We start from the raw sequence: 23,503 nt of genomic DNA, 5'->3' as shown, positions 1-23,503 counted from the left end.
ACCAAAAAGCTTTTGAAGGTGACACTGTTACCTTATTATTGGGTAACACAGCTTGAAAATGCCTTTATAATGCACTCATACAACATTCAGTGGATTCATGGAATATTCATAAGCAGCATGCAAGTTTACCTTACAATGTTTGTTATTAATGTATATCAAAGTTGTTATAGTATTAAGGTATACTTACATGCTGCTTAAGAATGTTCAATGAATGCTTTATGAATGCATTATGAAGGCACACTGCATGTTCTATGAATGTCTAATGAAATTGCAGTTAGTGTAAAGTATCTATTATTCTAAGTAAGTGAAACCCCAGTGTTCAACCTGCACTAACGCATACTGAGGTGATCTTTGATTTTTAAGGTGAGCTGGCATAACTGGAGACAGTAGATCTGACCACCTCTACAGCTAAGAAACTGGCAAGAACTGGCTATAGAAAACACTGATGCAATCGAATATCTTTTACTGCTAGAGTGGTAAATGAGGGTAAACTGGAATTTCATTCAGCTTTACTCAGTTGCTGAGTGCAGCAGCCATTCTGAGAAGAGGAAAAAAGGAACTTATAAAAAACACACAGAAAAAGAGCTTAAATGTCTTGATTGGGTCACACCAATCCAAGGTTGCTTGTCAGTCAGCTTTCTACCAAATAAACCATAGTATTCTTTGAACTGTATAATTTCTATATTCCACAAATAGAATTATTCTGCTGCCAAAATATGCTAGGATTTCTGTGTATTGTGAAATCCACTTCAGCATAAGCAAAAGGCTGGTATTTTATGGTGGAATTTGCCGATCCCCTTGGAAAGACATGGATTCCAACATTTTATGTAAGTATGGGGTGTCTGTGGTCCGTCAAACACAGACATGATTCAGAAAGATCACTAACTTTAACCAACCCTTACAATGGTGTTTGAGTCAAGTCAATTAAAATGGTGTTTTAGTGGTTTAAAGTTAGCCAACAGATTAACTAGAGAGGAAACAGAAGAGAAGGAAGAATAGGGAAAAAAATAGGGAAAAATAAACAACAAAGCTGGTTACATTAAACCAACTTAATCATTGTCAGCCCAGAAATATTCACAGCCCTCACAGGCCACAAGGGACAGCCAACCATAGCCTGTGATCATCGATCTGTTTATATAGACCCAGATGGGCCCTGCTCTGCTAGGGAGGGGCTGTGAGCATTTCAGGCACACACACACATCATTAAGTGTCATCAAAGCCATCCCGGCCCTGAAAAGAAGCAATATCTAGCGTTAGAGAAATGCAGGTTGCCAGACCCTTTAAAGTCAAAATATTTAAAATGGGTGATTTATTAAGCGCCTCTCATAACCAACACGTCTATACATTCGTAAAGATTATTGCTACCATTCACCAAGGAAAAGCTCACATTAGAAGGTAGGTATACCACAAATAAAAATACACTGAAATATGAATTTACTTTCTAACTGTCTAGAGAAATTTCTAAGACACCAAATATGTCTGTATGTCTGTCCACAGTGCAACCTCAAGATTGAGCAACTGGAGCCCCATGCAGTAGAGATCTCTGCAGCCCACAGTGGAAGATGCCAGCAACTTCAGATCTGTGTGAGAACCTCTCTCTTTTTTTTCCTTATCTTCTTTTTTTACTTGTTACATTTCATTATATTTCCTAGAAATATTATTATTTCCCATCTTTTCTTGAATAATAGAAGAGGAGAAAACAAAAGCAGATTTTTCCAAAAGTTGCCGTGTTTTTCGTTACTTAGCTCTTCTCCACACGTTTTTGTGTTTGAAGCATGACCTTTTTGGTACATGACGCACAAAACGGAGCCACCCACTGTCAGTTTTGGTCCTGGTCACATTACCACAATCACAGAGTCACTGTGGCAGATAAAGATCTGCAGAGGCACAACGGCTTGAGCGAGACGCCGCCGGGGCTGTCACTGTGAGCTGGCCAGCAACAGCAATTTGGCTAAAATAATTAGCTTGTCATTGATATTTTAGTGTGATAAGAGTAAATAAAATCTGTGAATTCTGGCATTTAAGGTACTTTTATTTTTTATGTACGTTTTATGTTACGTTAAAGACCCTGTCGCTGTTAAAAATAAAACGTGTAACTGAACAATAATCAATAAACAAACTAAAACAAATTTTAAATTTATTACCTGAAATAAAACATTTCACGTAAATCCTCATTTTATTTGTTAGGAAAATAAACGTGGTTTATTTTCCTAAAGAAAATGAGGCACCTGAATGGATGTAGTGGATTTTCACCAAAAAATGAATTTGGTGATAGTAAACATGAAGGATTTCTGAAATTTTGGTGAAAATCCACTACATCCATCCAGGTGCCTCATACATTTATTAAGACTATTTATACATTACTGAATAAAACCTAAAAACCCTGAAAACAGCTGGAGGAGATATAGAAATCTACTTTTTAAAGCAAAAAATCTTAGTCAAAAAATCTCCAAATGAAAAAGAGCGGCATGCACAGAGAAGTGGCGGGGGCCCGTCAGTCAGCGGCGGCAGTACCTTCTGATGCCGAGAGCGGGGGGGCTGCTGCAAAAGAGCCCGTCTCTAAGAGCAGGCAGGCCTGGCACAGGAGCAGCAGCAGGTGTCTGGCCGCCATCATCTCAGGCCCCTGAAACAGACAGACAGCTGGGTAATTAGCTCGTGGGTCACAGACCGGCACGGACGCATCCGTGATTCAGCAGAAGCTGGATCCAACACTGATACAGATGGAAGTATTTTATTGATCTCTGAGGGGAAACTGTGTGGGTTTCACCGACTCACATGTATATTCAGGTGAGAGCAGGTTTTGGGGGTCAGAGAGCAAGCTCAGCCAGCAATCTCTCCCCCCTCCCCCCCCCCACAGAGCAACTAGGGCTAAAGGCTTTAGGGCCTGATTCAAGGACTCACAACCTTCTGGTCACGTGATCACAAAGTTGCGAAGCCACACACTTGCTGTGAAATTCCCCAAATTCAGCGTATGAACTGCTAATCAGGCAGACCTTTAAGCAACTACTGAATAATTTCACTCTTTATTAAGCGAAGCAAAATAGCTCCCTCTATATAACGACAGCAAAGATTAGCACCACACAGTTATAAACCTCGATCAGCCATCCGCTTTTCATATGCTATACCTCGTTATGCTTTCCAAATAAAGATGCACTGATCATGCCATCCGCCTCAATATAAACTTTAAGTAAAACTTTAACAAACTGCCACCCTCCCCAAGGAAGAAGATAAAAGACTTAGGTCTAAGGCGTTCCTCACCGGACAGTCCCACAAGTCAGAGCTACTCAGAGTAAGACGAGAATCAGAGGAGCGCATTTACGGGCCCTGTGTAGCGGCGGGGCTTAGCAGCAGCGCGGATTACATTCGGCATGCCTGCCTGCTAAATTTAAACCGACTGCTGGGCGTTGAATTCTGTGCGACTCGTGGCTGCGAATCACCTCAGCGGGGACTCGCGTTCTCCCAGCAGTCAACACGTGAGGCATTACCACCAAATAAACCGCATAAGGCCTACGAGCGTCATAAAGAGGGACCAGAATTTGGTACAGAATTCCAGCGTGGGTGCTGTGGCGACTACAGCTGTATCAAGGCCTTCCTTTATCATCTCATAGGATGCTACAAACTGCAAAATTCTCACTTTTGGTCGTGTGTGAGACCCCCCCCCCCCCAAAAATGTTAGGAAACACCTGGCAGGCCCAGAGCCATGATGGGGGGGGGGGGGGGCATCGGCGTGTGCAGTGCACGAGGAGAAATGAAAAGCAAATCTGTGTGACGCTCCTTTCCTTCAATTCATGTTCTCTTGTGTTCGGACAAAAACTCTAGCCAAGTAAACACTGTAAAGGGACAACTGTCTTTATTTAAACATTCCTTTGGTTGTGCAATCCCTGAGCCGACCCTCGAGCACAACTCCCCTGCTTGAGCCCCCCCTTACTGAGAACCACAGACATTTGGCCCACAGAGCTTTTTCTCAGCACAGAGAGCAAAGATGCTCCACAGAGCACGTTTCAACCTGCTTGTTAGCATAGAAAAACAGTCAACTGCGCATTATTGACAGAATATCCTGAACTCTGGTCATTATAGGATGGACTGACATCTTATCTCTACCATTAACAAAGTGCTTCCTGAACAGGGTGAAATGTCAGTTTCCCATCTGTTGTTTTTATCTGTGTGCGCTTTCTTTCCCAGGGCCAGGGCTTTGAGATACATCAAGGTGGTCCACAGGTGACACATGGTCCTCTACTGTAAGTTTTATAACATCAGTCACCAGCAAATCAATTCATTTTTATTGAGCGCCTTTCACAACACAGTTGTTTCGAAAGAAGGAGAAAAGCTGTTCAATACTCTTCAGCTTCTCTCCCTCCAAGTGTATGGATTCATGATGGAAGCCTTCTGCTGCAGATGCTGGCCACCTTTGATAAGGAACATTAACCATTTTGGGAAAACTGATCCCCTGTCCAACTGTCTGCAATGAAAAAAATGTCTGCATGTCTGAAGGGTTAAAGGTCGTCCCCTTGAAATGCTAAACTTTTTACTTTTAATGGACCATGGTATTGGTCTGGGCAAAAGCATTAGCAAAGATTTCTTTCATTGTGCTGCTTCTACTCCAAGCTCTCCATATCTCTGCGTCCAGCCAGAAGAGCGGCCACCTGGAACAGAACCTGCAGCTGCTCAGTCTGACCTACAGCTGTAAACTGCACACTCTTTACCAGATCTTCCATTCATAATACTTCAACATGACAACCCTGCAACATAAACCATTTCAGCATTAAGATCCTTAATTGGAAAGCAGTTATAGCCATTGGCAAAGTTCCTCAAACCTGTTTTCACAGAATATGCCAGTACATTCCCTTAAATGTTTATCCCCATTTTATATTTACACCAAAAGCGGTCTAAACAAACAGTTTACATGCTGCCCTGTTTCAATTTTCCAACTTTGGTAGCTGTGATCTTCAATCTTTGTCTTTGTTCAAAGATGGAATCATATTCTGGCTTAATGATTTTACACTATGGCCAAAATCGTGGAAACAATTAGTGATCGTAAATCTTTATACAACTGTTGCCCCAGTTACTTATTTAATTGCCCAGTGTATTTGTAACATTCTTTGATTGTTTATAGACATTAACGGCAATATCCGTGTAGTGAATTTTTGAAGCATAAAGCCTAAAATGCTTGGTGTTTCCATAATTTTGGCCATTAGTGTATTTGCTCAGGTATGTGGATTAGGAAGCATTGCTTTCACTGCCCTGATGACACAACATTCTGTAGCCACAGCAAATTAGCCATAAGAACAGTATACGTGTTGGCTATCTTCTCATTTCCATGGTTGGGTCTGGGGAATATTTGGATGGGTGGATACCACCTTTAGAAAACACTACTCAGGGAATGTATTGGTTTGTCTGGATCAAATCAGGACCTGGGAGTAGGGATGGGATGGCTGGTAAGAAAAGGCTGGACCAACAAAATCTCCAGAAGAATTTTGTGATACTATGTGTGTCCGCCCTTTTCTTCTCTGAGCAAAGGGGTTGTGATAAGTTGCGGGTGAGAGGAACCCATCTTGTCATTGTCGTTATTAGTGTTCTGTGACCATGCTAGGTGGCTGCTTCCATATTGCGTGTGTCTGGATGACAGAAGAGGGGATGAGGATTGAAATTATCCAGAAAAATATCAGCACCGGCTCTTAAATCGGTAAGCAATGCTCAGTGAGAAGGCAATCTAAACGTCTGCTGTTATTGTTCATCCGTAGGCAGATATATTCTGAAGTACTATCCTGAAACACTTTGGTCACAAGTTTAGCTCTTCAACAGCTACGCAAACTGTTGCTCATCTGACATTAGTTTAAAAAAATCAGTAGGGAAAATCCCAATTGTTTTGAAATTAATATTCTGACAAAAGCTCACTAATGTTTGGGAGTGGAGCCTGGTTCATCCGAGGACTTTAATCGGATGACTGCATGGGGTGAAAGATTTTTGTCACCCAGTCATTCCTTGTTTGGCCTGGTTATATATGAAAGTGGGTTCCTTCTCACCACCGGCTGGCCTCGACATGCTCTTGGTGTGAACTTCACCCTCCCCGAGCTCAGAGAAAGGAAAGGTCTATAATAAGGATTAGGTCTCCTTTTCCAAATTCCCTGTGTTATGTGGCTCTTGAGTTGAGCCAGCTGTCATACATAAGCATTATGCAAAAATAATTTTGAAATATAAAAAATGATAATCAATGATATCTTATCAATGTGACGGGTAATAGCTATAGCCACTGTCAACCAGACTTCAGAGTCAACTGTCAAGGGAGGCTAACAGTTGGCGTGAAGCTGGTCTAGCTCTCTGAAGCCCAATCCAGGCTAATGGTTAACAGATTCCGTCCACATGGAAGGAAAAGGGGGCGCCGGATGACACACCAGGCAAACTGACTTATCAAGCCCTCCGGGGGTGGAGTGGGACCTCCCTCAAAGCTTATTGGCTGACAGGGCCAGGCTTCCTAGGGTCAGGCTAGGTCCTGAAGACCACTCTATATCTGGCAACGGGGGTTGGAAGATACCGAAATTACACAGCCTTTTAACCTCAAATATTTGTTGTCTAGTGCTGATAAAAATTTTGGACAAAAAAAACCTTTGACTGACTATGCGTGTGTACAGAGCAGTGCATGCTTTATCCTTCAAAAGAATATTCCACAATCAAGCAACCAAATAAACCGTGTGTCTGTGGGATCTGCTGTATGATATTAGTCACATATAATTTTATGAAACCAGTACATACTTTTCTTAGCATATAAAATTTACAAAACAGTTTCATAATGCATTTATAATGTGCTTATAGCTAGCTATAATATGTCTGAAACAGGCTTCAGTGAATTGCATATAATTGGTTGATTCAAGTTAAATAGAAAGCCCTTTGTGACAATTCAATCTTTGATGTCTTAATTTAAACATAATATGGTCAAAGAAAAGCGAAAGAGAAGTGACAGTAGACACGAGTGTACAGTATGTATGTACGTATGCATGTCTGAATGAATGAAAGAAATGTTTCCTTTTTTAAAAATGCCTTCAGTTGACACTCATGCTTATTGTATTTCCTTATACCATGTTAAACGCATTAAATATATGAATGTATTCTTACATAGCTTGAAACAAACTGTCACACCATAACCACAGCCTTTGCTATTTGATAACAAAAATAAGTTAGGTATTTATAATGTTTTATGTAGAATTGGTAGAATGATTATGATCAGTTGTAATGATGAAGCTTATGAACTGTGTATTATAATCAACACTATAATGCCTTATGACTATCAACAGAAGATGCTGTAATGCTTTGTTAATTTTTATTAATAAGACGATTCGTGTCATTTTACTTACACAAAATTGTTCTGAGGGCAGAAAGGAAAATGTCTTGGTCCCATCCCCTCAAACTGCTTGAGCACACCACATCTACAATCTGATTGGTTCTCTCTCTGAACCAATCATTTTTCCTTCTGCCCTCAGAACGTCATTGTGCAAGTAAATCTCCCATGAGCTTTATGATGGTGTCCATAATGCATTACAGATGAGAGATTCATAGAACGCATAACCTTTTCTTTTTGAATGTTTGTTTCTCTCTGTTTTTCAGTACACATTCTAAACATAAATCCTGAAACCAGGCTTCTGTGTGACCAATGATTGCACTTAATATAATTTTGTTTTTTTTTTCGTGTTATCGTATTTCTCTCTCAGGAGAGTCCTTTTCTCTAATGCCAGACTCACATCGGCAGGTGTGCCGTGGTTGTGCATCATGTCACTGAGACAGTCATGGTCTCCAGTCGTGGGAAGGGGCCAAATCAAGGACAATAGCTTCACACTATAAAAAAAGCAATGCAATAACCACTGACTGGACTGCTTGCCATCATAAAGGATGGGGGTTTTCAGAGTTTTGTCCTTGCTGACATCTACACTGTGAATTCTGAAACTAAAGTAGCTATATTCATGGCAAACACACAGTTTGCCTGGAAAATGACAATTACCACACAAGCAGACGAATTTGTTTTGCTTTAACAAATGAATATTATCACAAGTTCATGCAAGTGTTTTGTGCAAGTATGGAGTAAGTACTGGAAATTTTGGACGACAAATTTTTGCATAAAAGAATGCTTTGAATATTAATGCAACATTTGTGAACTCCAACGACTTACATTCACAACACGGCAGTTTCCATAAATATCTCCCTGTTGCACATTTAACACCAAAGTGGACTACATTAACTCCTTTGTGAACAACTGTGAGGCACAATGAATCGTCATATATGGAATGAAGTGGAGCCTCACTCATGAGGGGTGAGTTTCCAAGGTGAGCCTTACTCTCGTGTGAGGTGAGTTTCCAAGACGACCAGCTTCCGCTTATGACATCATGTTCAACAATTAAGCAAAAAAAAAATACAATAAAAATAATAATAATAAAAAAAATAAAAACACAACTGGCTCCCAAACGGGGAGTTTTACATTGACCAATTGCTTAAGAGGCTTCAAGGATTTCCTGCACTGGCTGAAGCTGGTACAGCTTATAATGCGTTAAACACAAACCTAAAAAATATGCTATTATGCAGCGGCAATTTTCCCAATGACTCGACATCATGAAACTGTAGCAGTTCCTAGGTTTTGACTCCTATATCTCAAATCGAGGGAGCTGAAGGAATCAGGGCAGAAAGGAATGTGATTAGTCCTCAGCATATAGCCTGCTCGCCTTTCATGGGAGAATGGAAAGTGGGCATCAGCAGAATATACTTGAGGGAGTGAGAAGCACGGAACTGACTGCTCCGCACATTCGAAAACTGAGCTGTGTGTGTGTGTGTGTGTGTGTGTGTGTGCACGTGTGTGTAAGATGGCACATATGAGTCTGTGTGGTCGCGTAGATGCAGAATCTCTGGCCATGGTGTGTCTGGCCTGTATGATTAGCCTGCATGTGTGGGCACAGGAGTGAGCAGCGCACTTGAATCTGCGTTTACGTGCGTCACAAGGACCGGAGTGAGCACACGGTGCAGCCAAGCATCTGAGCACCGACGGCAAATCACATGGCGTGCAGACACATCCATTCAGAGAAAGGGGCTGGAGTGCGATGGTGTGCAGACACAGCAGGAGTATGGGTGCAAGCATGTCTGTGTGTGTGTGCGTGTGTGTGTGTGTGTGTGCGTGTGTGTGTGCGCGCATGAGCACGTCGGTCCATAATACAAAAATTTAATTTAAAGTGCTATTTTAAGTAAAGAAAAAAGCAAACCATTAGGACATAAAAATATATAAAGCAAATACAATATACTATTATTGTATTTGGTGAGGCAAAATAGTGGTCGAATTTACAAAAACAAAAAACATGGAATTGAGCCACAAATTAAGAACAGTACTGCGATGGGCTGGCCCCCCATCCTGGGTTGTTCCCTGCCTCGTGCCCATTGCTTCCAGGATAGGCTCCGGACCCACCGCGACCCAGTAGGAAAAGCGGTTTGGAAAATGGATGGATGGATGGATTAAGAACAGTAAGCTTACTAACATGAAAGCTGACCTCATGTCATCCACTACATAGAACATCTTATTCACAGAATCCACGGACACACGCTGGCACACAAAAAAAACCAACTAGCCCTTTATTTGATTTAGCAAACAGATGAGATAGGAATCCAGACTTCCTTTGTAGTTGTTTAAAATTCAGCTTAAAAATCGATGAATGTCAGAATATGTCACAGAAGGAACCACTGGAACCAACCCATGAATGACGCAGGCCATCATATGACATCTTTCTCGAGGCCAAAATTGATACCTTAACAAATTGACAAGCAACGATGTGGCTTCACATGCTGATATTACAATGTTACACCATTGCTTATTCAGTCAGAACGCTACCTTGAACACAGTAACTTGCAGGGCCAAAAGGTGCAAACTATAGCCACTTATACAACTAGATATTGTAAGAGAAATTTAAACTGAATACAACCTCAGTGTTACAACAGCCTTTATCTATCTGAGACCTGAAACCAGTCATAAAACCCAGCTGCACGTTGTATACATTTTATTGCCAGTTGGAAAAAATAAAATAGCCATGTTAATACCATTGATTGTTTCTAAGGAATTCAAATTAAAAGCAGTCATCTTTTTCAATTTTCTGTGGCAAAGAAGGATGTCAGCGTTACAGTTAGGTCACACATTGTGGTTTGCATATAATATCAATACTATCCATCCACACATCTTTCTACCCCATATCCTGTGCAGGGGGTCTAGAGCCAATCCCACAGGGCTCAAGGCCGAGGTACACCCTGGAAGAGAGGCTACTCACTATGGGTAATCTACCCTATTCAGCACGTACTTTTATCCAAAGTTACACACATTTTGGAGAAAGCGAGGTAAATACCTGGGCCTCACTTAGGGTCACAATGATGAAATCACCCCATTGACTCTGGAATTTGAACCAGAAACCTTCCGATCACTAGCACAGCATCCTAACCTGTTGAACCACACACCACCGCAAACTAGTCTAACTGCAAGTTTCTAGATTCCGAGGGGAAATCAGAGTGCCGGAGAAAACGCACACAGCACGGGGACAACGTGCAAACTGCAAGACGACTGTACACAAAGCACTGGGCCAACCCTCTGCTAACAGCATTACACCAGTTTCATCGTTATTGTTCTGCTGCATATGAAGCATCGCCCACTTAGCATTAAACTACACTTCGGTACAGTTTTGGACCCAATTTCCTAGAAATGATTTTCTTACAACAAACGCTGTTACGCATTCAAAACGGAATGGTCTCACCATCATTGGCAGACCAAGATGATGCATGTTATCTATTTACTGCAGAAACAATTACCGTGGAGAGTAAAGGCAACATTTATAGCTTAGCTGAAGGTAACCGGCCCATGGCAGACTGACAAAACTAAAGCGACTGGTGCCGACAGAGGGGTGCCAGCCTTGTTTACACAACAGCAGCGCCAGACATGAAACCAGTCTGTGTTTTACACGGATAAAAGCCTCTGTTTATTCTGCAACAGAATAAAAATGTATTTTATTTTAAAAAATGAAAATTATATAAATACAGAACATATAAAACCGAATTATATAATATAATACTACTATATGACTCTTTTATTCCTTTTCAGATTCAACTAAATGAAATTAATTTGGATTTTTAATATATTTGTGCATATATGTATATACTAATACTGGATTATTATAAGAGTATATTAAGGTCGGATGAAATGAGAGTCTGCAAGAAAACTACACAGAAATTATACAAAAAGAAAAATTTAGGGTCAATTTGAAATTTCCTCTTTTAGCCAACAATCCAATAGCCAGTTTCTGGTTTCACACTCGCTGGTCAACACACGCAGTTCATCTCAACTTCTTCCCCCAAACAACGTTCAATCAACAAGATTCCCATCGGTGGCTATGAGACCAGCTCAGCAAAAAAAAGGGCGAAAGGCTTCTGATTAACTTCGGTTTCCTACTGGGATTTATCTCTGCCGTCTTACGAACTACCAAGTCAAACGATTTAGCAAGCAGTTCGGACATAAATGCATCCCTTATTTTGTATATAGAGCGGCGAAATCAGCCAAGCGTATCACCATCACAGACGTGACATTTAGAAACGAAATAGCTGCAGCCCCGGGTTTCTTATTTCCCAGCAACTGCCAAGTGGAAAATGCAGACAGCATAAGAACATCTGTTTATCTGGGGAGCCAAGAGCCCTTGCACGCTGGTACACAGCTCGCTTTCGGACACACAGACTAGTAACTAAACGCAACTGCTAAAACATACCCAGCAACATTTTTTCCCACCTAAGATAATAAGGACTTTGCAATTGCAAAAGAATAAATTAAAATGACGCGGTTATAACTTTAATCTCTTTCAGTAAACAGTCCTGAGCTTATTCCTCTTACGTGAAGGAGGGGTAGAAGAAGTGTCGGGAAATCACACAGATGTGCGCAGGGGCGACCGCAGGAAACGGACCGAAGCTTATTCACGCCGGCTGTCAAGAAGCACATCAGCGCACCCACCTTATCACAAAAGTTGTCAGTCGCGAAATGTGCGCCGAAGCGAGTCCGCTTTGCTGGTAGCCGGGGACGGGGCGCTAGGAGCGGGACGCGGGCATTCTGCCGAGCGAGCGCTCCGCTTCCTCAAATATCCTTAGGGATTGTTTTTCTCTATTCAGTCATATCCTTCAAAGTGCCTCTTTTCTCATCGCACTGAAGTATTCTTGCTCGTCGCGGCGAATCTCGGTTTTATTTGTTGCCCTGTTTCGCGAGCGAAATGTGAAAAAAAGAAACGTTTCTCAGCTCCTGTTGCGATTATTGAGACCAAATAATGAAGCGCCACCTGGTGGCAGACATTCGCCATGCGTACCAAGCTGCACGCAATCAGCGAAAACGTGGCTGCAGTTTAATATTTGCTGCCTTCTGAGAAGGTTGTGTCAAATAAATAAATAAATAGACCGACAACGTTCTCGTTTTTTTAATTTATGGTATGCATGTTTTTTTCTCGTAGCGGCTTTGAAGCAAAATAACTTGGAGGGTACTTGTCCTTTAAGTAAAGAGCATGTACATTACATCTGCGTATTGTATTTGTTTTTCTGCTATTGTGTCGGCAGTTAAATCTCATTACTGTACACCCTAGTGCATATTGGTGTGAACCCAAGTGTGAACAGTGGTCTTAGGGTAAAGTTCAGTTCTGGACAAGGAAGATACATCCAAAACATCAGTCCAAGTATGAGTTTTTTTCCCCGTTGTACTTTAAGCACCCAGATTTGTTTTAGTTAGGCCTACTTGAATCAGCAAATTTGGTTGTGCTTAACTCTGGCCTCTTCTGGGCTTTTTCTAGATGATGAATATTTTGACCTGTGATCCCATTAGAAATTGTTAAAAATTAACAATTAAGTTGTAGAATTACTTCAAGTAATTAAAATAATGCCGTATAAATTACTACAGTAGTATCGCCATTAATTTGATATTTAAGTGACTCTAAAAAAATCAATGCAAATCAGTATTTTTTTTTCTTTCTCCTTTTCCCATCAAAATTTCTGCATAGTACTGAACAGAGAATAGACAAGCTACATTGTTGGCTGGAATTATAGTTTGCAGTTATTATACAATATTTTTTAAAAGGTGTATAACCTCTACAATAATATAAGATAAAACTTTATCCGCAAGCAAATTATTGATTGTCTACCCAAACCACTCAAGTAAGCAAACCTTACAGAAGTTTTAAATGTATGAAAATACAGTATGTTTGACAATGGGGTCATACACACTTAAAAGAAGCCAACTTCTCATGTGAACAGTCAGTTCATATTTCTTACCAGTCTCGTTTTACTCCATAAATAAAAGAAATTTTGAATTATGTAAAATAATATACAACCTTAAATGACGGAAATGGTTAAATCACATATCTAGATGGACAATAAGGAGAACTGAATTCATTGTTGTTGTCTATTTAGAGAAAACCTATATCAAAGTTGTGTGTGTGTGTGTGTGTGTGTGTGTGGGTGTACAAGACTTTACACAAATCCTATAATCAGGTATGGGCTATAGTATCATTATTGCTGCTAGTGTGTTCCACACAGGGCTGGAAATTAAGCTCACCCACTCGCTGAGGCGAGTACAAAAAAACCTGACCACTGGCTCACTGGTAGCAAAAAAAAGACTGTGTGTCCGAATATATTGCTTTCCTGAATACAGTAGGTCAACTGGCTAGTAGCAAATTTTCTTAAGCTCCACCCCAGGCTGCAAAATATATTTTCTGTACTTTAAAGATTTTATTTGGGGTTACTTATTGTTCACATATGGAAGTGTGAGTTCCAGCCAAACGAGCTGCCTTCGTCTTAAGCAGTGGGGAAGCCTGTTTCTGCAGAAGATGTATCCTCTGCCTTCCATGTCACATTGACCATCAGCCGCCACAAGACTTTACACAGGATGTTATCTAGTCGGTTCTTGGAAATTCTAAAAAGGAGCGGTTTGTTGAAGAACAGCATCGCTACTGCTATTGCTACTGTGGTTGTCTGTGTTGCCCTATAGCGTGACGTGTAACTATCATCAGCCTGCTCAGCTCATATATTGGATGGACCCTTGTGTGATGCTTACTTAGTCTTCTTTGCTATAGCCAAAGAACAGAAACTTAAAAATTCATTTCCCCTTAACTGAGACGAAACAGTTATACTGGTTCCTAAAATTCAATTAAAATAACATGTTTGACACATAGGGGTGGCATGGTGGTGCAGTGGTTAGCACTGTTGCCTCACACCTCTGGGACCCGGGTTCGAGTCTCCGCCTGGGTTACATGTGTGTAGAGTTTGTATGTTCTCCCCATGTTGTCGTGGGGTTTCCTCCGGGTACTCCGGTTTCCCCCCACAGTCCAAAAACATGCTGAGGCTAATTGGAGTTGCTAAATTGCCCGTAGGTGTGCATGTGTGAGTGAATGGTGTGTTAGTGTACTCTGCGATGGGCTGGCCCCCCATCCTGGGTTGTTCCCTGCCTCGTGCCCATTGCTTCCGGGATAGGCTCCGGACCCCCCGCGACCCAATAGGATAAGTGGTTTGGAAAATGTATGAATGGATGGATGTTTGACACATCTGGGACATTGAAGGAATCTACAGACCATGGTTTTGTGATCATATTACTGTACTGGGAATGACTGTGGCAAAGATTTCCTGCTGCACACTTATCACTAAGCAACCACTTGTAATACACGGCTGTCTTTGAATGAACCTGGCAATGTTCCTATTAACATACTGCAGAGCACAGGTACAGCCAAAGGCTGGGTAAGCTGCCTGTTTTCCACTAAAAAAGGGAGGGGAGGGCGCATCGGGACAATGTATCCGTTTGCCACCCCTAGCATACCATTTCACGAGGTCTACCATGCACCTGTGAGTCACTGGCTGTTGGTGATTAGCGATACATTGATGGTCTTATCTCTGCTGAGTCCTCTGACTTGGCAACACCAATGTGGTCGGAGAGAAGTGAAGGCAACTGAACGAATCATCCATCCATCCATTTTCCAAACGCTACTGGGTCACGTAGGGTCCAGAGCCTATCCCGGAAGCAATGGGCATGAGGCAGAGAACAACCCAGGATGGGGGGCCAGCCCATTGCACCAGTCACGCACACATACACTCCTATGGGCAATTTAGTAAATCCAATTAGCCTCAGCATGTTTTTGGACTGTGGGGGGAAACCGGAGTACCCAGAGGAAACCCCACGACTACATGGGGAGAACATGCAAACTCCGCACACATGTGACCCAGGCGGAGACTCGAACCTGGAACCCAGAGGTGTGAGGCAACAGTGCTAACCACTGTACCACCATGCCACCCCCTGAATGAATCAAAGGCTACAAAATCCAACTGCTGCCCCTGGAAGAAACAAGGCTGTTGTGTGCAAAATAAAATGATTATATTTTACAATAACTGAAATCCGAGTGAAAAACTGACCATCCGTATACAGGCAGTATCTGGGTCAGAAACGTCCAACTTATGGACATCTCATACTTAGGGAGAAATTGCCACAAAGTCTATTATATTAAAAACCCACGTTAAATGAAATGGTTTGTGATAATGGACACAAGCGCTACTTTGTGCCACTTGTGAAAATATTGTGCAGCTTCAGTGGTTCATCAGCTCGAGATACAGTACAGTACCATATGTAGTTGCTTTTATTATTGCTGTAAATTATTATTATTATTATTATTATTATTATTAGTAGTAGTAGTAGTAGTATTAGTATTATCATTATTATTATTATTAGTATTAGCAGTAGTATTATTATTAGTAGTAGTATTAGTATTATTATTATTAGTAGTATTAGTAGTAGTATTAGTAGTAGTAGTATTGTACACTGTATTACTATTTATCTGACCTACCTACAAATTTGACATATAGACAGACTTACGGAAAGGATCTTGCTTGGAACTTGGGGACTGCCTGTACATGTGCCACGTGTACAGGCCAGGAGAACACCCTGAGCAAAATGTCGGTCCCTCCAAAGTCAACACACACACTATGGACAGCTTATAAATACCAATGCATCTAACTACACAAAATCAGCATACCTAGAGAAAACTGGCATAACACAGTGGAAACATGCAAACTGCACACACAGAGTAGGGGCGGCACTGGAATCTTCAGTGCTGGAAGCACAAGGGAGCGAGTCTATCCACTGAGCCTATATGGTAGCCAGTAGATGATATTCAATTTGAAATGCATTTGCTTTACTATCTGGAAAACATAGTTTGATGTTTTATTTCAACCACGAAAAGTATTTAATAAGCGGATAAAAGTCTGTGCCACTCATTTACAATGTAAATTGATTCGGATTTAATAGATTGATAATTCTGTTTTTTCTTTTTAACATATCTGTTAAGAAAAAATAAAATAAAGCTGTTTCCCAATGTTCTGATAGGACCTATTAGTAATTAACAGACGCCATGAAGAGATTCATTGATTAATTTTTTCTCAGTGCCTCATCTGTAATACAAAACAATCTTTTTTAATTAATGTTACAAAAGCCTGTTACTGGTGTTCTGAACCCTAATGGATGAGAAGCTTGGGAGATAATGAGGCGTACTCACGCTCCTGCTCACTTCCCGTGCCAGATCTGCAAACAAGGGCTCGCACAAGCACTGGACTGTGGGTGCTGTGCCGCTGACCCTCTGCCACTGCAGAGTCTCCTCCCACCTCAGCAGAATGACTGGAATGAGTCTGCCCATGCTTAGCTGAGGACAGCTATTATTTATCCTTCTCTTCACTTTCAGGGCTCTGAAATGTACATCGGCTTGTCTACAAAGCAATGGCTCAAGATCGAGCTATTATTCAAAAGAAGAAAAAACATAACCTGTATACTGCATACTAGCTCAGTGGGTAGTATTGTTGTCTCACACCTTCAGGATTGAAGGTTCAATTCCTACCGTGTGTGGAATTTCCATTTTCTCAAGGTTACATTCTGGCCGAGCTTTTGTCACAACTATGCTCTTGTGCTTCACAGGGGGTACAGCTGGCATCCTAACCAGGATGTACCTCTGCCATGTGCCCTGTGGCACCTAGGAGAGGTTTCAGGCTCGATAACCAAAATAAATGGCTGGAAAAGGGATGGACAAAAATATGTATACATTCTCTGTTGGACACTCTGGTTATAAATAAGCATCGAATGACATGCTGAAGAATGGAAAAAAGATAAAGTGAACTGGGTAATACAAATTTGCAATAAATCAGAACTGCAAGGGAAAATTCTGTGCACACCTGTTTAAGAAAAAACTAGGGAGTAAAAAGTGGGAATGAAGATGCATTTAGTTTTACTCTCACAAGACGAGCGATCTTCTCTGCCTGGGAACAAGCAAGTCACAATGACATCATGCTGTGGAAAGGGGTGGACGTCTGTCTGGGGACAGAGCGGCAGGTGATTACAGTTAACAGAAAACATTTCCAGAAAAATGCCCATCTGCCATATTTAGTATAAATTCCTATACATATAAAACCAGGTTGTCAGACTCCGTTACAGAGAGACGTCACGGTGGTAATACCCTCCCAGCACGGCAGTGCTTTAACTTGTCTTTTGAACTAGTGATAGATCAACCCTCCCCCCTGACCCAGTCTGTTTGAAGTGGGGGAGTTTTAAAATAGACCTCCAAGGTCACACAGTTGGTCTATGCTTGAGATTTCCACACAGACAGGTTTTCAGTGTTAACAGAAGCATTCTGTTAGGTTACAAGGATGTTTAAATTTGTCGCTATAGTGACTCTACATGTTTCAGTATGACAACATTGTAGAGTCACTCATTATTACGGCTGCAAAAGTGATGAGTCAATAAAAAATATTGGCGTTACAATCGTGAATCATGAATAAATTATTTAAAATTGAGAAAAGATCAGGAATGCTGGCATAAATTAAGAAAAATCATGTGATACATTTTATGGCAAGAAGGAACATGCTAAGGGTTAGTGTATAAAAACATTACTAGGGATTAAATAGGCTTTTACCAATACATCTAATGGACCTTCACAACCTGAACTGCATGCACCCAACTGCATGATGACATATCATGCAAACTACATAAAAAATATGTCTTTCCAAAGCATAATGCTCATAAACAATCCATTTGATCCTCGGATTTCCCCAAACTCCTGACTGAGTAATGTTTTGCTCAAACACTAATAAATAGAAAGAAGTTTGGGGTCGAAAAAACACATTAAAATCCTGGGTATGACGTTAAACTACATCCGGTCATGTAAGCAGTCCTCCAACTTGCAGGGAAAAATTTCCGGGGTTGCTGGCTGGATTGGCACTTCAGCCACCATAAAACAACTCACGACAGCTCGGTATAAACAGGCATGATACCCTTCTGCTATCTGCGGGAGTAGCTCTGCTGCAGCCGCCCACAGGAGGGCCGCATGCACCATGAAGGGAATCGAGGAAAGCCTTCAGGAGCCTCATCTCCGGAACAGTCAAAACCGTCGCTGAGGCGTTGCTTGCTGCATGGCGGAACTTGGGTCCAGGTTTGAAGTGGCCTATCTGGGTAGGCATGTGAAAAGTTTTGTCTCTCTGGCAAGATGACCATCTTTCTCTGCTGTCGGGGAAACTTAGTAAATTCGGCATTTCAGTGGTGGCACTCTCAGGTACGCAGACTGGGTAGTGGAAAGGTGGGTATACCTACTTTTGGTTTGGTCGGTCTGATGGCTGCAATACTCAGGGAGTAGCTGTTGGACAGGATGACTTATGAACCACCCAACCTCACTGAGACTGCATGGGTCGTGAATCAGTTGGGGATTGGGAAGGCCGCAGGGATCTGTGGTATCCGGGGTGAACTTCTCCAGGCTGTTGGTAAGTCTGTCCTCCTGTCATTGCAATCTTTGCTTCCATTTGGGTGTCATGCGTCATCCCAACCAACTGGAAAATGAGACTTGAAGTCCCTATCTGGAAAGGGAAGGGGGATCACGTGGACTGTGGAAACTACACTGCTTTTGGTGCCGGGTAAGGCTCTTGCTAGGGTCATCCTTAAATCTGTGGTCACTTGCTCGCCTGCCAGCAACTGGAGCAGTCTGGTTTTATACCTTAGAGGTCTACCGTCAACCGTATCCTGGCACTGAGAGTTCTCATTGAGCGCAAGTGTGAATATCGGAAGAGGTTCTTTTCAACCTTTGTCGATTTTCGTAAAGCATTTGACTCAGTTGATCGAGTTGCCCGTTGGGACATCTTGAGATTTCATGGGATCCCCCATTAGTTGCTTGTATGGACTGGGTGTTGGGCAGGGTTATGGGGTCCAGCAGCTGTGGAGCATCCGTTGGTAAAGAAAGATTAACTCATCTTGACTTTGCCGACGATGCTGTGACATTAGCAGAATCAACAGAGGCTCTGATCAGGGCTCTCGAGAAACTGAGGGAGGAGTTTGAGTGTCTGGGATTGCGAGTGTCCTGGATAAAGACCAAAATCCAGGGCTTTATTGACTTCTTAGACACAGCCATTCATGCTTCTGGTGACTCTTAGCAGAAGTTAGCAGAAGGATTGGGAGAGCATGGGGGGTCATGAGGTCACTGGAAAGGGATGTGTGGCGCTGCTGATATCTTTGCAAGAACATGAAGGTCCAAGTCTTTAGAGTCCTGGTGCTCCCTGTCTTACTGTATAGCAGTGAGACATGGACGCTATCCAGTGAACTGAGACAAAGACTCACTCTTTCATTACTTTGTCTCTTCGGAGAATCCTTGGGATCCACTAGTTTGACTTTGTGTTGAATGAGCGGTTGCTAGAGGAGTCCTGCATTGTGAGGGAGCATCAGTTACGGCACTACGACCATGCGGCACGTTCCCCTGAGGGTGATCCGGCTCGCAGGATCCGCATTGCTGAGGATCCGAGCGGCTGGACCAGGCCAAGGGGACGCCCACATTACACCTGGCTGCAGCAGATGGGTGGCCATTTCCGGAGGGTGGGACTGGACCATGTGTCTGCCTGGGGAGTCGTCAGCCATGATCCCGAAGAGTTTTGCCATATGGTGAGTGCGGCATCACGCTGCATCAGCGCGTGATCCCCAACCTGACCTGATTAAGACAAAAAAACATCCTATTCACTGAAAACCACAGTTGCAATTGGACAGAAATGTGCTTTTCAAAACAGATACAGGGTCTGAAGTACAAGGGTTCATCAAAATGCCCCGTGTCTCAGGGTAAACTGCACCTTGGCCTGTTTGTCTTTTCAAAAATCTGATGCTGATCCAAAGACGGAGCCTTGTTAACCAAAAATCAATAGTTTGATTTTGAATAACTGAGGAATGTCCTTGAGATAAATTTATTCCCACTGGGCAGGAATGCCTGCCTGTACACCCAATCCTCCACTTCTACTGGGAACTTTAAAGGATGCATATGACATTTGCTCCATTGTTGTTTGAGTAATAGGTGCTCTGCTGTTGGGCATTCATAGCTAGCGATGGCAAGAGCTCTAGCGAGCTGATTAGTGCTGTGTTCAAGATTATCCTTGCACATGACAAAGAAATGCAGGAGCGGATACAAAAAACACTTTCTGTGAAAGTTATTTTATTACTCTGTATGTTAATATCATTTAGAACTATTAATTCTTGGAGAATGTGTACTTTATGTCTTATAGCAAGTGTAATTTTTGTCATCATTTATATGAAAAGCAGTAAGAGGGTCTTTTGTGAACTTTGAAAAGTTTAGTAACAGAGCCTGGGCTGGAATCAAGTTCATGTTCAGGAAAGGTGTGGAAACCACTTCACTGCAGATTCTGTGAGTTTATCTGTAACACAAACATCCACGTCTCCCCCTCACGCATCACACACTTTGGCCTTTCTCTACTGATTGCAGCACCTCAGGCAAGATGGAATAGGTCAGATTCACTGTGCTGTACAATGTGTCTCCTCTCTTCGACAGATAATACTGTTTGCCTAAATGAGGTTCCAAATTCTAACTGGGACAGAAGTGAAACGCCACACGGGCTGTGCGGAGCAGGTACTGGACAGCGAGTCTGATTATTTAAACTCATTGATGAAATTAAAATAACAAAGCATTGCACAAAAGATGGAAAATGAAACATGTACAGCTACAGAATGCATCTAAGTGTGCCGTACGAGTGATGGTCACGTCGAGAGGGATTCAGAAGGACAAACGTGGGGGGGGAGGGGGCACTCGCAGCTCACAGAGGGGAGCGCCAGGCAAATGAAACAAGGCAAAGTGGAGATATTACAGAGACGACCTCACAGCAGGGCTCACAGCGACTGGGGGGGCAGTGGTAGCCAGGCAAGCCAATTAGGTCCCCTAGCTCATTAAACGATGTGATATATCGGGAAGATCAAATGCCATTTAAGTGTACTTATACCTTAACTCTCTCTGTTATGAATACAAATTGAGAACTTAAGATCAGCAAGATGCAGCATCCTGAGGGAGCGACTGATCTCCATTTCAGCATCTATCAATAAAATCAGTCACTCAGTTCTTCATGTACTTAACCTTAAAAGGGTGAGGCACCTTACCTTTGGTTAGCTGTGTATTAATCGTGACCTTAATGGCTGCTCAAATTAATGCAGCCCAAAGACATAACTGATTCCCAGATGTGATTCCATATGGGGCCCAGTGAGGCTCTGTTGCTGTGCCCATTGGGAAAGAAATTAACAGGAATTTTTTTTGCCATTGCTGTATTACTTACATTACAGCATTTAAATGGTGGCAGCTTATAGTTAGGAAAAGGACCTAACAGGACTCAAATGGCTAAATTAACCATGGATGTACCCATGACCTACACTATATGGGCAAAAGTCTTGGAACATACCTCTTAATCATTGAATTCGGGTGTTTCATCCATACCCATTGACACCGGTGTATAAAATTAAGCATCTAGCCATGCAGTCAGGTTAACTTTGTGCCAGGAGCTTCATGAAATGGGCTTCCATGGCCGAACAACTGCATGCAAGCCTCACATCACCGTTGTAATGTCAAGCGTCAGATGTAGCGGTGTAAGGTATGCTGCCAGTGGACTCTGGGGCAGGGGAAGCGTGCTCTGTGGAGAGACGAATCATGCATCTCTGGCAGTCTGATGGACAAGTCTGGGTTTGGCAGATGCCAGTAGAACGTTACCTGCCTGACCGCATTGTGCCAACTGTAAAGTTTGGTGGAGGAGGGATAATGGTATGGGGGTGTTTTCCAGGGTTGGGTTAGGCCCCTTAGTTTCAATGAAGGGAACTCTTAATGCTTCAGCATACAAAGAGATTTTGAACAATTCTATGCTTCGAACTTTGTTGTAGCAGCTTTGGGAAGGCCCTGTCCTGTTCCAGCATGTCTGTGCCCTAGCACACAAAGCAAAGTCCCATGGCTGAGTGTATTTGGTGTGGAACATGGGCATCGTTAGGTCCGATCATTTGGGGCTGTAGCCCAAAGTATTTTACCCCCGATACAAAAAAAAAAGTCACATCCCAGGTAAACTTGACTTAGCCCCTGATCTTTTCAACAGCCAGAAGAACTCTCTGGTTCCCACAGACACCCTCCAAACTCTTGTGGAAAGGCCAACTCCATATTGATGCCTATAGATTCAGATTGGGGTGTCATAAAAGTTCCTGTAGGTGTAATGGCAAATACTCTTTTCCATAAAGTGCATGAACAGCACAGAGCAGGACCTGACTGTACGTGCCTCTTCCCATTAGCCAGCTAGATATGAAAAATTCTAAGTTTTGTCATGTGCACAGAGTACAGTGTATAAAGTATAATTAAATTCTTCCTTGCAAACCTTCCATGTAAGGATATAATGGTACGTGTAGGTGCCATGTAATGCTCGGTACATGATTTTTCGATTCAGTACGCACGAATAAGCTAATGAATACGTTTAAAGATGCAGGCAGAACCTAATTTCACAAGCTGTTGTTCAACATGGAAAACATTTTGCTAATTGGGACTGTGAGTTGTTTGTGGCGAATGCCGGTTATAGTCAGTCAGTCATAGTTAGTCATGATTGGCAGTTTGGGAACATTTTAGCTTCCCAAAAAGAAAATGCTGCCTTCATGTGCTAGATGGAAGACCCTACTTCCTACTATCAACCTGGGCCTTCAGGTAAAAAATAATAAATCTAGAGATGTGAGCTGCAATGTATTTTATTGAATTATTATCTTATTAGTTAAATTAATTTAATTTTTCTAAGCCAGAGACTATGAATTTATAATCTTCTATTTCAAATATTACGTCTTGCCGCCTCTCACCATGAAATAAAAATATCTGTAACTATCTAGCCTATAGTCATGAGAATGCAATATGGCATAATAGCAATCTTGCTATTGACTATGTAAACACAAAGATTAGAAAGGAATGAGTTTTCATGGACCACCAAGATTATTTCTTCTTATTTGTTTGCTGTTTGCACTGTGTGTACTGTCCTTCAACTTTGTCTGTTTTGCATTAAATGTATGTTTCTGTACACTATGGGTGAACAGGCAAACATAAGAACTATAATGGCAGTGACATCTAATGTAAATGGGGCAATTGATTGCACTGACAATGTTTACTTTTACATTACAGTATACAGC

The 23,503-nt window shown here is 42.0% G+C and overlaps 1 protein-coding gene across 3 annotated transcripts in view; it reads right to left on the bottom strand.

Moving 5' to 3' along the window:
* The window catches only part of ghra (growth hormone receptor a), a 39,659-nt gene extending 22,941 nt beyond the window's left edge, over positions 1-16,718 (bottom strand). Inside the window, exons 1-2 of one of the 3 annotated variants that reach the window (XM_048988926.1) lie at positions 16,566-16,718; positions 2,515-2,623 (exon numbers count right to left, since the gene is read on the bottom strand). In XM_048988926.1, the coding sequence (XP_048844883.1) occupies positions 2,515-2,623; positions 16,566-16,703 (247 nt within the window). In that variant the 5' untranslated portion in view covers positions 16,704-16,718. Of the gene's footprint in view, positions 1-2,514; positions 2,624-11,887; positions 11,967-12,004; positions 12,310-16,565 lie in introns of those variants that run through there. The other 2 variants (XM_048988935.1, XM_048988944.1) reach the window with 2 other exon arrangements.
* Positions 16,719-23,503: the final 6,785 nt, after the last annotated feature.

Source organism: Brienomyrus brachyistius, chromosome 2 (assembly GCF_023856365.1).
Source record: "Brienomyrus brachyistius isolate T26 chromosome 2, BBRACH_0.4, whole genome shotgun sequence".
Classification (NCBI taxonomy): Eukaryota; Metazoa; Chordata; class Actinopteri; order Osteoglossiformes; family Mormyridae; genus Brienomyrus; species Brienomyrus brachyistius.
Note: the sequence above shows the minus strand (reverse complement) of the source record. Positions and strands in the feature narration are given on the sequence as shown.